The following is a 16,527-nucleotide window of genomic DNA, read 5'->3' as shown; positions in this document are numbered from 1 at the left end:
TGGGTTCTTAGCAAGAAAACTTGCGAACTCTTGGCCGCGTTCGAGAGAATTTTTGGCCCCCAACATGAGGATGGACGATTCCGTAGCCTACACAATGACGAAATCTATGAGCGATACCATGACCGTCCGGTTGTGGATAAAATCCGGCTCAATAGGTTACGGTGGGCGGGTCACTTAATCCGTATGGATGAAGATGATCCCACCCGGAAAATCTATAAGGGCAATATCTATGGTAGAAAAAGAAGACGAGGCAGACCCTGCCTAAGATGGAGCGATGGCGTGAGCCAGGACGCCAGACAGCTGTTAGGGATATCGAATTGGTGGACCTCGGCGCAAAACCGGGATGTCTGGAGTTCCTTATTAAGGCAGGCCTAGACCGGATACCGGTTGTTGCGCCGTTGATGATGATGATCATTTTCATTTCATTTCATTTTTCGTGTGTTTTCCCGGAACAATTGTTATCATGCGATATTTCTCGAATCCCAGCTGCATGGCGATATTCCTGCTGAACTGGATGGTGATGTCCAAGGAGCGCACTTGATTCTCGTCTTAGGCATACAATTTAATATAGTGAATATACATTAAATGACTTAATGTACATTTCGACAATATGCCATTCTTGATATGGAGCCCATTTTTGCTTTCATGCAGAAGATGGGATAACGGATTGAAAGTCAAACAAAACCACAGTGGGCTTAGAGAATCGTCTTGGATGATGCCACCCCTGTTTGGTATCCCTCCTGATGTTTGTGAGGATACCGATAGCTTCGTGCGCCAATTCTTCATCACTATTCTGAAGAGAAGAACGACATTCGGGTTGATTTTGTACAAGCGTAGCACTTGTAGCCACCACAAATGTGATATGGAGTCAAAGGCTGATTTATAATCAATGTCGGCTGTCGAGATATTTCGTTTTTTTATGGACAGCCTGGTTTATAGCGACCGTATCGATTATAAGCTGTTCTTTACAGCCTCGGGAGTCGTTTGCGCATCCTTTTTGCCCCTCAGCTATCAATTTATGAACATCTGGATGTTTTGCGATGTTCGCGTAGAGAACTGAAATGAAGACCTTGTAGATGGTAGGAACACAAGTAATAGTTCGACATTTTAAAAAGTAAGAGGCACCCTGTTCCTTGGGGATGAGAAAAGTTATGGCCTTGATGAAAAATTCTGGAACTAATTTAGGATCGGCAATCATCTGATTAAAATGATTTGCCAATACCCTGTGCGTGCTCTTGAACGACTTGAGCCAGAAGTTGTTGCGCTTTAGAGGAAAAAAAGGCATACATTAGTGTTAGTTTCGAAAGACGGAACTAAAAGTACCGAAGAGAGAAAGCAGCTCTCCCAAGTGCGAACTCCGACAAAATCCAAGGGAACGGATGGACCAAGATAGTTAATAAAAAGGCGAAGAAGGAAGCGAATGTTCGAATTCGCCCAGAGGCAATTGTGATCTCCAGCAAGGACAATTCGTTCTACGCGGAGATATTAAAAAGTTAAGAACTCACTTGAGGGGAATGTCACGGTACAATCCAAAAGGATGAGGTCTGCAGTGCAAGGATCTCAATGAGGTGACATCCAAAGGAGAAATTTGTACTGCCATGAAGGAAGAGTTCAAGTTGGAAGAACTTGCTGAGGAGTCCATTGTAAGTTTGTGAAAAGCCTATGGCAATACTCAAACGGCCACATTACTAGTGGACACAACGGATAAATTATTGGCTTCCGGGAAAGTTCGAATCGGAGAGAGCATATTTCTTTAAAGAGGTGCTTCAAGTACCTTACGTTTGGTCAATTCAAGAAGACATGCACCAGCAGCATTGATCGATGCAGAAGGTGTGGGGAGAAAGGCCATATTGCCAAGAGTGCAATAGGGGCCCCAAATGCTTATTTTGTGAAGAAACGGAAGGACCGACATATTGCCGGAAGTGCTAAATGATCGGGATTTAGGAAGGCTTTGACATAAATGGGAAAATGAGGTTTATTCAAATAAACGTGGAACATTGGAAGGTTGGTCATCGGGCAGATCACCCACGAATTCGAGGTGGAAATTGCCATCACTAGCGAGCTCTATAGAAACCGTCACGGCTGCGTATGGAATACGACTGGTGGAGCGGCGATATGGGCATGCGATCGGCAAGCTAAACAATGTACTGGAAGTCGGACAGCCAGTGGCTTTGTGTAGCCGAAAATATACGGGGTATATGTGTACAGCTGTTACGCCCCACCAAGTTTGACACTGTCCGAATTCGAGAAAATGCTTGAGAATCTTGTTCTCGATGCAAAAGGTCGAGGCCAAGCGTGATTACCGGTGACTTCAATGTTTGGGTCTTTGAGGGGGGTAGCTCAGCAACGCTTTTCCGCAGTTAGACATAATTCTGACCACGCAAACACTTTTCAGAAAGAGCTCTAACTTTTGTCACCCTGCCCTGGCGCGTGATATGTCCTGGTGCGACAGCGAGGGCTACATCCACAGTGGTTACCAGTCAATCATCTTTGAGCTATGGGTGGAGTCACAGGACAGAGAACCATCATGCCCGAAACCGAGAGGGATGTCAGGTTGGCCTACAAAAGCTTTGGATAAGTAAACCTTCATAGAGGTATGACTAGGCCAACCTAGTATAGCAGGCGCCTCGACGGAAAGAGCTATACAGCTCTATGTGGCCCAACACATCGCCAAAGCATGTGACGTGTCCAGGAGGATCTCATTGGCCAATAAACGACCCTGGACTACTGGTGGAATACTGAACTCGCCAACCTTCGATCAGCCTGCCACCGAGCCAGAAGAGCGACTAAAAGGGCAGTAGGGAGAATCGACCAGAAACAAAAAATTGTGCCTATAAGTTAGCGTATAAAACCCGCAAGCTCGCCATCCAACGCAGTATGAGGGAATGTTTAAGGAGCTCTGTTCGGAAGCGGACTTAAACCAGTGGGGGAGCGTCTATAGAATCGTGATGGGACTAGCCAGCGGCTGTTCATCTTCGCAGATCACGTGCCTTACCCTCTTGTTGAAAATATTCCAGGGGTTATTCCCCCAGGGAGAGAAGAGCACTGACAGCTCCTAGTGACCTCTGAATGTGACGCCAATACCGCCAGTGACAGGGGTCACACAGGGATCCATCCTAGGGCCGGACCTCTGGAACGTTTCCTACGATAGTCTGCTGCGACTCGATATGCCCGAAGAGTCGCGCCTGGTCGGTTATGCAGACGACGTTGCGGCACTTGTTGCCGGACGCACTGTTGAACAGGCGCAAAGCAGACTTGGCATATTGATGCGACGGGTAAGCGGATGGATGACTGCTCACGGTTTCAACTTTCCGCTAGAAAAAACCGAAGCAGTCATCCTGACCAGAAGGAGAATCTCGACCCTGCGTCCCATATCGATCGGCGAGTTGACTATAGAGCCAAAACCAGCGTTTAAATACCTTGATTTAATACTCGACTTGAAGATGAGCTTCTTCGAGCAAATCAAAGCAGCAGCGGACAGGGCTGCAGCTGGAGTCGCAGCCTTGAGTCGGCTAATGGCGAATGTCGGGGGCCCTATATCAACTAGGAGACGTCTCCTTATGGGAGCAACGCAGTCGGTTCTTCTCTATGGTGCGTAGGTATGGGCTGATGCCCTTGACAAGGAGGTGCATCGTAAACGCCTCGCTCAAGTGCAGAGGCGGGGAGCTTTGCGAATGGCGTCTGCTTATCGCACAGTCTCCGAACCGGCTGTGATGGTGATCGCGGGAGTGATCCCCGTTGCCCTCCTTGCCAAGGAGCGCAAAGCTATCTACCGCCGTAAAGGCAAAAACGTCAACGCACCCTTACCGAGTGGCAACTTTCTTGGGAAAATGAGCCAAGGGGCAGGTCGACTGCGCGGCTCATCGACAAATTAGACCCATGGTTGAACAGAACGCACGGTGAGATTGATTACTTCCTTACCCAACTTCTTAGTGGGCATGGAGGTTTCCAGTCTTACCTGCACAGGATTGATGTATGATTGTGTGTTCTGTAATGGAGTGGCGAACGACGCTGAACACACCTTTTTCTCTTGCAAGAGGTGGGACGGCCATCACCAGCACCTTTATGTAAACACAGGGGAGCTCTCTCCAGACAACATTGTCAGAGAGATGTGGTTGCCCGTGAAGAATGTCAACGCACCCTTACCGAGTGGCAACTTTCTTGGGAAAATGAGCCAAGGGGCAGGTCGACTGCGCCGCTCATCGACAAATTAGACCCATGGTTGAACAAAACGCACGGTGAGATTGATTACTTCCTTACCTGACTTCTAAGTGGGCATGGAGGTTTTCAGTCTGGCCTGCACAGGATTGGGAAGGTGCGATCTCCTGATTGTGTGTTCTGCAATGGAGTGGCGGATGACGCTGAACACACCATTTTCTCTTGCGAGAGGTGGGACGGCCTCCGCCAGCAGCTCTATGCAGACGCAGGGGAGCTCTCTCCAGACAACATTGTCAGAGAAATGCTGAAGAGCGCTGGCAGCTGGAATCGTATTGTGCATTATGTTCGGGCTCTTCTTATTGCGAAGAAGATTGAACTCGACCGGCGGAGGGATCGGACGGTAAGGGGTTCCCTGAACTAACAACAACTCTCTTCCTTCCCTCCCCTCTCGTTAGTGGAAGGAATTCCCTGACTTAAAGGCTCCCAAAGCCGGGAGAGCGGGAGGGCTAACCCGAAGTAATGTGTCAAACGGTTCCAGGCTAATTCTCTGATGACAGGGAGGTGTTTAGTTGGTACTCCGCCAGCGTGTTGTTGCGGGAGTCCAACAGTCTATGCGTAAACGCATTCACCTACCAGTAGGTAGGTGAAAGAAAAAAAAATACCGCCAGTCACCAGAGAGGAAATAACAGATCCGGATGTGGATGATGTACAGAATAGTGGTCTTAAGCTTGCCGTGAAGTCCAGACCGCACATGTTCGCTTAGTTGTTCGAAGCGTGCATGTCCGAGGGGATATTTCCTACAGCATGGAAATGAAAGAAGTACTACTGCCTAAGGCTGGTAATCCTCCAAGTGAGCCAACTTCCTACAAACCTATATGTCTTTTGGACACTGTGGGGAAAATGCTGGAGTGAGTAATCTACAATTGATTACTCCCGGTTGTTGAGAGCCAAAGAGGCCTCTGCAATCGACAATATGGGTTCTGTAAATCCAAATCAACCATTGATGCCATTATAGTGGTTACTGTCTCGGTCGAAGATGCAATTCACGGCAAATACTAGCAAATATTGCGTGGTGACCTTGAACGTGAGAAATGCATTTAATTTGACCAATTGGAGCCTAATACGGCCAATACTAGTATTGCCGCCTATCTTGCAGCTACTGTCATCATGTACACCGATGTTTTAAATCTTCCGTTTCCGTAGGAAGCCACGGTGATGGGTTACGCCGACGATATAGTGCTGGTTATAGGATCTCGAAGGTGGTTGAAGGTTGGCTAGAGAGTTCTTGTCTGACGCTTGCAGAGGAAAAAAACGGGAGTGGTCCTCATTACCAAATGCTGTAAAAGAAATTAAGCCCGAATTCAAATTAGGAATCATATCATCACTTCTAAGCCTGCCATCAAATACTTGAGAGTGATGATAGACAAGAAGCTCAGTTATAAACAGCACGTGCAGTATGCTTTTCACAAAGCATTCACTGCAAGGATGATGCCAAACGTAGCTCGGTTAGTGAGTTCGATTCTGCTGTTTGCAGCTCTAATTGGGGAAAAGTATTGCTAGTCATATTTAACGCTAAGAATCTGAGTGCAGTGTACAGAAGAATAACCCTAAGGGTGTGCTATGCCGTCAGGGCTGTCTCAAGTGATGCTACGTTCGTCATGTCGGGAATGATGCTCATTGACATCCTTGGCAGATGAGATGGCGAACATATACAATGCGAAGTCTATCTCTCCTTTGTCGCAGACGGAAAAGGCCGAAAGTTGTAAATAAATGGCAAAAGAGTTGGGAAGCTCGGAAAAGGTCCAGTGGACACACAGCTCATTCCTGTCATCAAGTAGTGATTAGAGAGATGGCACGGTGAAACTAATTATAATCTTACCCAATTTCTCACGGGACATGAAGGATATAGCCAGTACTTGTACAGGGTTGGACTGGATACCTCACCCGATTGACCAAACTCCGATAGAGTCCCAGAAGACCCAGAGCACATATTCTTCCACTGTTCAAGATTTGTAGAAGAAAGGAAGCACGTAGAAAAGATTTTAGAAGAGGTGCGAATGGTAGCACGTCAAGAGAACTGGGATGCGGTCAACTCCATGATCGCATCTAATCATTCCCTTTTCTAGTCTAGTTGTTTTGTCCTGAATAGCGCATATAAGTAATAAATTTCTCGGCTAAGTACCATGGCCGCTGTTGTGCTCAGTGGCTAATTTTATAAATTGTTAATATATAAATTTTAAATAAAATGAGAAGGTGGATCAAGTGAGCCAACACAAAGTACGGCGACCAGATAGACGCGTTTCGAAGCTAGGGATGATGATTTGAAACCTGATGGAGTTGGTAGGTCCCCGACACAATGTGCACGGTGAAATAAAAAGTTAAGTGCGTGCTACACTGCTCCAAGAAAACAAACGCAGCCCAGAAGACGGATTTACACGGGCCAAGTTAGGCGGCATTCAGGTATTCAGTTGCTGCGCTGCGCCAAGCCTTACGCTAGATGATTTCGTACTGATGGTTGAAAGACGAGCTTCCGAGGCAAGCCGTCACAACCCAATAAAAATAGCCGGCAATTTTAATGATTGGGACGAAGATTAAGATAGTAGCGAAACAAATGGAAGAGGCCGCATATTACTGGAAGTATTTTCACGTCTGAATGCCGTTCTGGCAAATACTGCCGGCATCAATACGTTTCGGAGACAGGATATGAGATCAGTGACCTTACGTTTGTTAGCAACATAGTATCTAAGATGGAGCGTATAACAGGAGCAAAACCTATCAAGAAAACTGCAGCAGCGGATTGGACATCCAAGAAACTTGACAAGAAAATGTTGGAGGACACACTTCTGCAGGAAGCGATGCCGATAGGAAACGCAGAAGAAAAGGTGACGTTGGTTCTTGGAAGGACACAAAAGGCATGTAACGCTTCCACGCCACGCCGCATTGTAGTCAAGAAACGAATGCCCAACTTCTGGTGGTATGCCGAAATCGATGAATTTCACAAATAATAATAATAAATAATAACCGTTGGCGCAACAATTCATATTGGATCAGGGCCTTGAACTGTTAGAGCAATTCATTCAATACCGTAACTGTACAGTACAGTACACTCTAAGAGACAATGTGGTCAGCATTGCGCTCGACCAAGATTATTACCCTCATGTGACTCAGATACTCATTCACAGCTGAGTCTACTGGTATCCGACATCCAGTCACGATAACAAATCCCTCTGCCACGAGTGAGATTTGAACTGCGACCTTCCGCTACGACAACCCAGCGCTCTAACCATGAGCCATCCGGACACTTCGCAAAGCTTGCCTTAAAGCCAGGAGACACAGTAAGCGGCCTGTGTCGATATAAGAAGGCGAGGCAAGAACTGCAGTTCCATCTCTAGGAGAAAAACTGAACACTTCAAGAGGTTATACAAGGAAGCGAACACCGACCTATTGAGAGGTGCATGCAAGGCAGTCATGATATCAACCCTCGCCACCGATAACCAACCCTGATTTGCTGCGGAATATCATTAGTACCCTCTTCCCAAAAGTTTCCAATGAATCGAACCTGCCCTGTCCAGATAGATTTCGATGAAATTCCCCAGGTACCCACCGAAGAAGTCCTGGAAGCTGCAAAGACAATTGTGGCAAATAAAACCCTAGGCCTAGATGGCATTCCAAATAAAGTACTAATAGTAACTGTTAAAACAGTTCCAAGGTGATTCGCTGAAACATTTACAACGTGACTCAAAAATGGGTTTTTCCCGGAGAAGTGGAGGAAACAAAAGCTTGTCCTAATCCCGAAGCCCAATAAACCTTTGGGTGCTCCTTCATTTTATAGGCCTATATGCCTATTAAACGGCGTTGGCAAATTTTTCGAAGGCTTGTAGATTAGGCTTGTACTGATCACAGAAAGGGAGTGTGACCTTTCAGAGGCGATCAGTATGGTGAGGAAAATTACTCCCGACGTGAAGAATGTCTTTAATACTGCAAAATGGAGCAAAATAATTGCAGGTTTAGCCAAATTGGGTGCTCCCAAATACCTGAAGCGCATAATCATAGAATTACTTTGGGAGAGGCTATTATGTTACGATTCGGACGATAGACCTAAGACATACCTATAGAACAACCTGCGGGGTTCCACGAGGATCAGACCTCTGTCCTCTCCTGTGAAGAATAATGTACATTGGAATTTTAAAGATGCAACTGCCCAAAGGAGTGGCAATCATTAGGCTTCGCAGACGACTATCGTGACACAAGATATTGAGATCGAGGTCCTCACAAACGAGGCAATTTTTGAAATAAGGTCTTGGCTAAAAGACGCTAGTCTGACGCTCGCAAAGCACAAAACCGAAGTATTTTTGATCAATAAGTAAAGAAAGCAAACGTCGCTGAAAACCAGAATTGGCGAACACATCATGTATTTGCAACCAACGCTTAGGTACCTAGGAGTCATGGTTGACCAAAGACTAAAATTCAAGCCTTACCTTGAGAATTTAGTAACAAAGGTTCCTTGGGTTGCTATATTGTTGGCAACAATGTTATCAAATGTAGCTGGCCCTAGGCAAAGCCGCCAGCTCCTTATCTCGCGTTATGCAGCTCCAGTCTTGGCATCCGCATTAAATCTAGAAGCAAATAGAAGAAAAATCGCAGCCTCATATCGATTGAGTGCATTGTGAACGTCGTGCGCTCACGGTACAATATCAGGCGAAGCAGCACGGCTAATAGCAGGCACGGTTCCCATCGACATCTTGGCAAACGAGGGTCGACGCCTCTATCACCATGTGCATATGAAAAGAGCGAGTCTTGTACTTATCGTCGGCATTTAGCTCGAAATGAAGCGATTTTGGGGCTGGCAAAAAGATGGGATGATTCAACTAAAGGACGCTGGACTCATAGCATTATTCAAGATGTCTCACAATGGAGCAAAAGAAGGCACGGTGAAGTTACTTACAACCTGATTCAACTCCTAACTTAACTGTACGAAGTTCGCCGCGCACAGAGCGGAGGCGAGATTATCGTGGATGAAATGTTAGCCTCTGAAAAAACTTGGAAGGGCAGTGGAAAAATTAATGAAAGCGATGGACAATCTGCTGAGGAAGGAGTTAATATCCGTATGGAAACATCCTTCACTGATCAGTGACGTGGATTCAACCAAACGTTGAACATATTCAGTGGAATTGTTTCTCCATTAATGGAGAAGACGTTCCATCAAATACATTTTTCTCGCAATGAGTTCTCCGGGAAGCCAATCGATGAAATAATCCCGCAGGAGAGGTTTTAAGTAGTTTCGGATAATTCAACACGACCACATCAATGTTTTTCACGCTTTACGTTTCGGGTTAATATATCGGCATATTTTGTTAAAATATTGATTTACATATTCGCATCTATTATATATTTCCCTTCACATATACCACATTGCCCACGCCGTCCGGTCCCTAACAACCCCACACCACTTTTTTCATTGATTCTTTTTACATTACATCCAACAGACTATACATTATGTGCTTGTAAAAAACAAAATACGCACTCCTTTTGCCCCCTTTCTTAACGTTTATGTGTTTCGTACGACGGAGGATTTCTTCAGTAATTGATAATAATAATAATCGTTGGCACAACAATCCATATTGGATCAGGGCCTTGAAGTGTGTTAGAGCACTACAGTAGACTGTAGGAGGCAATATGGTCAGCATTGCGCTCGCCCGAGATTATTATCCTGATTTGACTCAGGTACTCATTCACAGCTGATTCGACTGGTATCCGACGTCAAATCATGATACAAATCCCACTGCCACCAGTGTGATTTAAACCACGACCTTCCGTACGACAGCCTTGTGCTTTAACCACCCAGCTATCCAGACACAAGTAATTGATGCTGATATACAGGGTGCGGCAGCATAACTTCCTTTTTTCAAAACTCAATAAAAACTATTGTATGCATCGGAAAATATTTATTTATTTTTTATAATGTAGGTACATGTCTAAAGTTTTTATTTACATTGTTTTGAAGATCAAATCTGTTAGGTGACGTCACCCATTCTCCATACATTGCGTAAACCGGTTTCTGGCGTTTGTCATGACTCTTGTTAGCATAGCAGGTGTTATGTTGGCAATTTCTTCTTGGATGTTGGTCTTCAAATCTTGTAGGGTTCTTGGACGGTTCACATAAACACGGGATTTCAAAAAACCCCATAGAAAAAAATCACAAGGGGACAGATCGGGAGAGCGTGCCGGCCATTCCAAATCGCCTCTAGTTGAGATAAGGCGCTCTGGAAAGTGTTCCCTCAAAACAGCCATCGATGCTCTTGAAGTGTGTGCTGTTGCACCGTCTTGTTGGAACCAAGTGTCCCCCAAATCCAAATTTTCTAGCCGTGGGGAAAAAAAATTCTGTAGCATGTTTACATACCGGTCCGAATTCACTGTCACTGTAACCTCATTTTCCTCAAAAAACCAGGGACCAATAATTCCAGCTGAGGAAATTGCACACCACACTGTGACTTTGGGTGAATGCAAAGGCTTTTGATGCAATTCTCGAGGGTTGGTGTCAGCCCAGTAGCGCATGTTTTGTTTGTTAACCGACTCACACAAATGAAAATGGGCTTCAACAACAGCACCCTCGGGAACAACATCAAGAAGGAGCTCACACGCGTTCATCCGAGAATTGAAGTCACGTTCTGAAAGTTCCTGCACTATCGCCATCTTATAGGGATGAAAATGAAGATCATCACGAAGAATTCTTCTCACAGAACGATCGGATAGTTCAAGGGCAGATGCGTGTTTGCGCGCAGAACGCCGTGGCGATCGCAACATTCACGCTCTCACTGCTTCAATGTTCTCAGGTGATCTAACGGGCCGAGGAACTCCAGTTGTTCCTTTTGTCGCACTTGCAGTTTGTCTGAATGTAGTGACCCATGCAACAATTGATTTGCGGTCTGGGACAGGAGCCAACGGGGCTAAATTAAAGCGATTCCGAAATGCACGCTGTGTTGCAATAACCGAACATCCGCTTGAAAAGTAAACCTCAAGGGCAAAGGCACGCTCCTCACTATTCCAACGCATGATGGCGAATGAATCGTGTCGGGACAAAACTTTAAAGTATCCTCTCTTGAACGAGACCGCTATGACATCAAATAACTGAGTGGCGCGCATTTTAAAAAACGAAGCTATGCTGCCGCACCCTGTACAAATGGTCAAAGGGTAGTATAGGTCCCAGGGCGAAACGTGGATTGGTACCCACGATGGAGCATAAAACCTGGGAAATGCCTGCTGAACCAAGACCAACAGCTCTACTACCAAACCCTATCTCCACCTCCACGTGGTGACCGCTCTTTCTTAACGAAAAGCTGCAGACGGAGAAGAATAAAGGCGAGTCTCACGCGCCTAAAAATGGGACAAATTGTACCAACTGGTCCTCCAAGTTGGAGGTTGGGTAGGGCTGACAACTCTACACGGAAAAAAACCTTGTTACGAAGCCACAACAAGCGCCTCGGACTGGACGGATTACACAACGACGAACCCGCCAACGACAACGGAATAACGATTTGCGCATTTTCTCATGGAACGTGCGCTCCCTTTACAGAGATGAAGCTGATGAGCAGTTAGCCGATACGCGATACGCTGGCTCCCATAGCTTACACCAAAATACAAATGATAACGGACTGCGGATTAGTACCTGGTTTGCACGGAAAGCGGTCCACAAACATACGTGGGCCTCTCCAGACAGGACCACTTTCAACCACGTGTTGATCGAACGCAGCCACCTCTCAGCCTTGATGAATGTTAGAACATATAGGGGGGCCAATGTAGACTCGGATCACTATCTCGTTGGCATTGTGCTCCGAGCTCGAATAACAACACCACCCCGAATTGATCAGGTGAGAGTTAACACTGAAGCCATCCACAACACAACCCTCCGCGACACCTATAAGAGGGATATGGATGCCGCAATAACCGCAGTCAACAGAGGACCTGGAGATGAAGCATCCACAAATGATCTTCACAACCACCTGAAGAACGTTATCATGGATACGGCCACAAATATACTTGGCCCCAGCCGCAAAAGGAGTTGGAACGGCTGGTTTGACGATGAATGTAAGCTAGCAACGGAACGGAAGAATGCCGCATACCGAGTAATGTTGCATTCTCAAAGAACGCGGGCACGCGCAGAGCCTTATCACGAACTCCGTCGAGTGGAGAAACGACTTCACAGACGGAAAAAGGAAGCCTGGGAAAACCAACAAGTCTGTGAACTAGAAAAGTACGGGGAGCAACCGCACCAGGCGCAGAAGTTTTACCAACAAGTCATCAGGATGAAGCCTTATACACCTCGATGCTCATCCTGCCGAGACAAAGAGGGAAATCTGATTTCCGACAGAATGGGCATATTGTAGCCATGCGTTGAGTACTTTGATGAGCTACTGAACAACCAGAACATCGGCGAGTTGAAGGTCCCGCCAACTGAAGACGACGGACAAATACTGCCACCACCAAGTTTAGGAGAAACAGTCCGTGCAATTCATCGGCTAAAAAATCATAAGTCGCCTGGGGCCGATGGAATTGCAGCCGAATTGGTTAAATATGGAGGCGACCAACTGGTTGCCAGCAAGTGGTTCATCAGCTTGTGCTCAAGGTATGGGACAGCGAATCAATGCCTGACGATTGGCAACGAGCCATTATCTGTCTCATACATAAAAAGGGAGATATCACACAGTGCAGCAATTAGAGAGGTATCACGTTGCTGAGTACCATCTATAAGATATTCTCGACCATCTTGCTAGGCCGGATAGTCCCCATACGCCCAGAACATTATTGGCCCATACCAGGTAAATCAGCAACAGATCAGATTTTCTCTCTGCGGCAAGCGATGGGAAAACTGTGGGAATATGGACAACAGTTGCACCATCTACTCATTGACTTTAAAGCCGCCTATGATTGCATAGCCAGGGTAAAAATGTACATGGACGTGATAGAATTCGGTATACCGACGAAATTAATAAGACTGACTAGGCTGACCCTGACCAATGGGCGAGGCCAGATAAAAGCAGCAGGATCTCTCTCAAGACCATACGACATCAACAACGGTCTACGACAAGGGGAAGCCCTATCATGCGTCCTCTTTAACCTGGCCCTTGAGAAAGTGATCCGTGATGCTGAGGTAAATGCAAGAGGTACGATCCTCTTTAAGTGCACCCAACTACTGGCCTATGCTGATGACATCAACATCATGGGAAGAACCACCCGAGACGTACAAACTGCCTTTATCCAGATCGAGCCGGCGGCTATCAGGGCGAGATCTTGGGCTGTACATCAATGAAGGGAAGACAAAGTATATGGTGGTAACGTCAGCACCGAAAACCAACCAATCAACAGCATCAAGCCGCACTGGTCAAACTGGAAGAATAAGGATAGGAGAATGAAACTTTGAGACCGTTGATAATTTCTCCTATCTAGGGTTGAAAATCACAACCGATAACAGCTACGATGAGGAAATCCGCGCACGGTTGTTGTCAGCCTACAGGGTCTATTTCAGCTTACAAAAAACTGTTCCGCTCGAAACGTCTCACCATAGAGACAAAGCTCTTACTGTACAAGAGAATGATCCTGCCGGTCCTCATGTATTCCTCGGAAACTTGGGTTCTTAGCAAGAAGAATTTGCAACTTTTGGCCGCGTTCGAGAGAAGAATCCTCCGAATAATTTTTGGCCCCCTACATGAGGATAGACGATTCTGAAGCCTATATAACGACGAAATCTATGAGCGATACCATGACCGTCCGGGATAAAATCCGGCTCAATAGGTTGCGGTGGGCGGGTCACTTAATCCGTATGGATGAGGATGATCCAGCCTGGAGAGTCTATAAGGGCAATATCTATGGTAGAAAAAGAAGACGAAGCAGACCCTGCCTAAGTTGGATCGATGACGTAGGCCAGGACGCCACACAGCTTTTAGGGATATCGAATTGGTGGACCTCGGCGCAAAACCAGGATGTCGGCAGTTCCTTATTAAGGCAGGCCTAGACCGGATACCGGTTGTTGCGCCGTTGATGATGATGGTACAAATAACTAAAAAAAACTCAAAAAACTAAGAAAGGAAAACTAAGATGGGGAAATCACAATCGTAGCTTGGCAAGAAGTCGTTTAAGCGGGTGAAAATCCCACTCTCAGAGAGGGCGAACCCTGGGGTTAGCCTTTTGGAAATTTACACCTTTTTAAAATAAATCGAGTGTGACAGATAGACATACGGACAGACAGACATCAACTCGATTCTAATAAGGGTTTTTTCACACAAACCCTGTGACTTTTTCCAGATGTTTCGAGAGAGAATGTGACCTGTTTCAGTTTTTGAAGCCTTCAACCCGCTATGTTCCACTCAAATATCAAAAATAAAACCAGTTTGGAAAAGTGCAAATGGAACTCTTTCATTTGACCCCATACAGCCATTAGTTTTTGAAAAAATTCTCAGCTATATATATAAGGATTTACAGACCACACGTTCACAGATTCAGCCCTTTCCGAGTAAATCGGGTGGCCTGTCTATCATGGACATTGAATGGTTTTAATAAGGTTTTGGAACCTTGTGATTTCCGAAGCTTGAACGAGCAACCGCAACTTGAGCACAGACGTGCAATATCGCTGGAACTTGGTTGCACGTGTGTAGCTAGTCTTAGTTCCGCTGTTTGCGGGCTGAGAAGGTATGCGAGTTAGTTTCGATTTCCATACAAAGCAGATAACATACCTCCTCGTCCTCGTTGTCGGTGACGTTCGAAGAGCCAGAATGCTTGGACGGAGACACCGAAGCACGACTTGCGTGTGATGTGGACTGGCCAAGCGCCCCAGCCGCAGCCGCCAGAAGTGTGGACGGCGAAGACGGGCGCGATAAGGGCTTAGTCAGGTTCAGGTGATGCTTCTTCGATGCCATCGTTTCGTTCACTGATAAAAATTGTACAAACACTGCGCGTCGGACACAACCGTGTCACGTTAAAGAGTCAATTGGCGGAAACGTTCGCGGGATCCTGACGGGCCGGAGACTACTCTGCGAATATTGTTATTGAATCACATACGGCCGTTAGCCTACGAGGAGTGAGGATGAAATCAAAGCTTATAGTAATAGACACAGAAGCACGAGAAACCCTCTAAGATAACGCGACTGGCAGATGCACTACATACGGCGAATTATTATTGCTTAAATTATCGACCTGCACAAGAAAAGCATGGAACCGCCAAAGGAAGTGTACGTGTATGATGTGGCTTTATAATCGTTGAAGCACACAGTGCAGTCCGGTCGACTGTGGAGAATACTGACGGATAGCAATTTCCCCGGACTCATTCCTCTATTGAAGTTGTTTATTTCTCTAAAATCAGAAATCAGGTTTATTTGATATTTTTTCCTCAGTTATTTCACGCACCAACTGTCACTGCTGTCAATAATTGCCGCCCGCGCTACTCGATTACCAACGTTTCATCGCGTTCAGATCCAGCCCAATCGCACACAAAATTTCCACATCAATACCTTCGAATATCTCTAACTAAACGCCAAAAGCACTACAGGCGGACATTATCCCCTTCCATGGTGTGGCTCCGACCGACATCATTCCCACCGTCACACACAATATCCGGCTTCACTGTCCCCCGCGGAAAACGGAAACCGAACACTTTATGATTCATAATTTTACCCTCGCATTAAATTGCTAATGCTATTAAAAAATAATTATATTATCTAGACATTCCGTAAAAGCATATCTATATCAATTATGGGATTTACGGTGCGGTAACTACCGCTTGTAACCATGGTGTGGATCCAGCGACCCCACGGTCTAAATAAACAAAGCGAAGGTCGTAGCCACAGTATATCCAATAGGCAGTACCCACACTCAGTCAACCTGCAGGCGAATGGTTCGGTAGAGCTTATCCATACATATCATAGGCCCTTAACATCAGGCAGTCTCTATATGTGGGTTAATGCCTATGATATGTAGAGATAAGCTCCCCTAAAACATTCGCAAATCCGGTCCGTTGAGTGTAGGTACTACTTATTAGATGTACTGTGGTGGTAACGAGGTGATGTATGAAAATAGTACAACCGCCCCGAATGAATACACCCCTCCGGGGAAGAGCTCTCTTTCTGGAAGAGAATGGCAAAGTTAGCAATATTCGGAATTAAGAGCGAAGATTCGATACAGTCATGTGTGCGCGGTGAGAGAACTGTCAGATAAAGTTTATTACACGGCCTTGTATGCAATATGTAGCTCGAAGTGCGTCAAGCAGAAAAATTCGGAAAATTGAACTTTAGCTTCCTACTCCCATATGATATTGCATTCCTCCTGCTGTATCATATTACAGCAAGGGCATGGATACAGACAGATGCGTAGCTATAACTT

The 16,527-nt window shown here is 45.9% G+C and overlaps 1 protein-coding gene across 2 annotated transcripts in view; it reads right to left on the bottom strand.

The window, feature by feature from the left end:
• The window catches only part of LOC119660817 (tetratricopeptide repeat protein 39B-like), a 124,685-nt gene extending 108,731 nt beyond the window's left edge, over nucleotides 1-15,954 (bottom strand). The window contains exons 1-2 of one of the 2 annotated variants that reach the window (XM_038069668.1): nucleotides 15,556-15,954; nucleotides 14,886-15,501 (exon numbers count right to left, since the gene is read on the bottom strand). In XM_038069668.1, coding sequence (XP_037925596.1) covers nucleotides 14,886-15,068 — 183 coding nt within the window. In that variant the 5' untranslated portion in view covers nucleotides 15,069-15,501; nucleotides 15,556-15,954. Of the gene's footprint in view, nucleotides 1-14,885; nucleotides 15,502-15,555 lie in introns of those variants that run through there. The other variant, XM_038069669.1, reaches the window with a different exon arrangement.
• Nucleotides 15,955-16,527: the final 573 nt, after the last annotated feature.

Source organism: Hermetia illucens, chromosome 7 (assembly GCF_905115235.1).
Source record: "Hermetia illucens chromosome 7, iHerIll2.2.curated.20191125, whole genome shotgun sequence".
Classification (NCBI taxonomy): domain Eukaryota; kingdom Metazoa; phylum Arthropoda; class Insecta; order Diptera; family Stratiomyidae; genus Hermetia; species Hermetia illucens.
The sequence above is the reverse complement of the archived record's forward strand: the minus strand, read 5'-3'. Positions and strand labels throughout refer to the sequence as shown.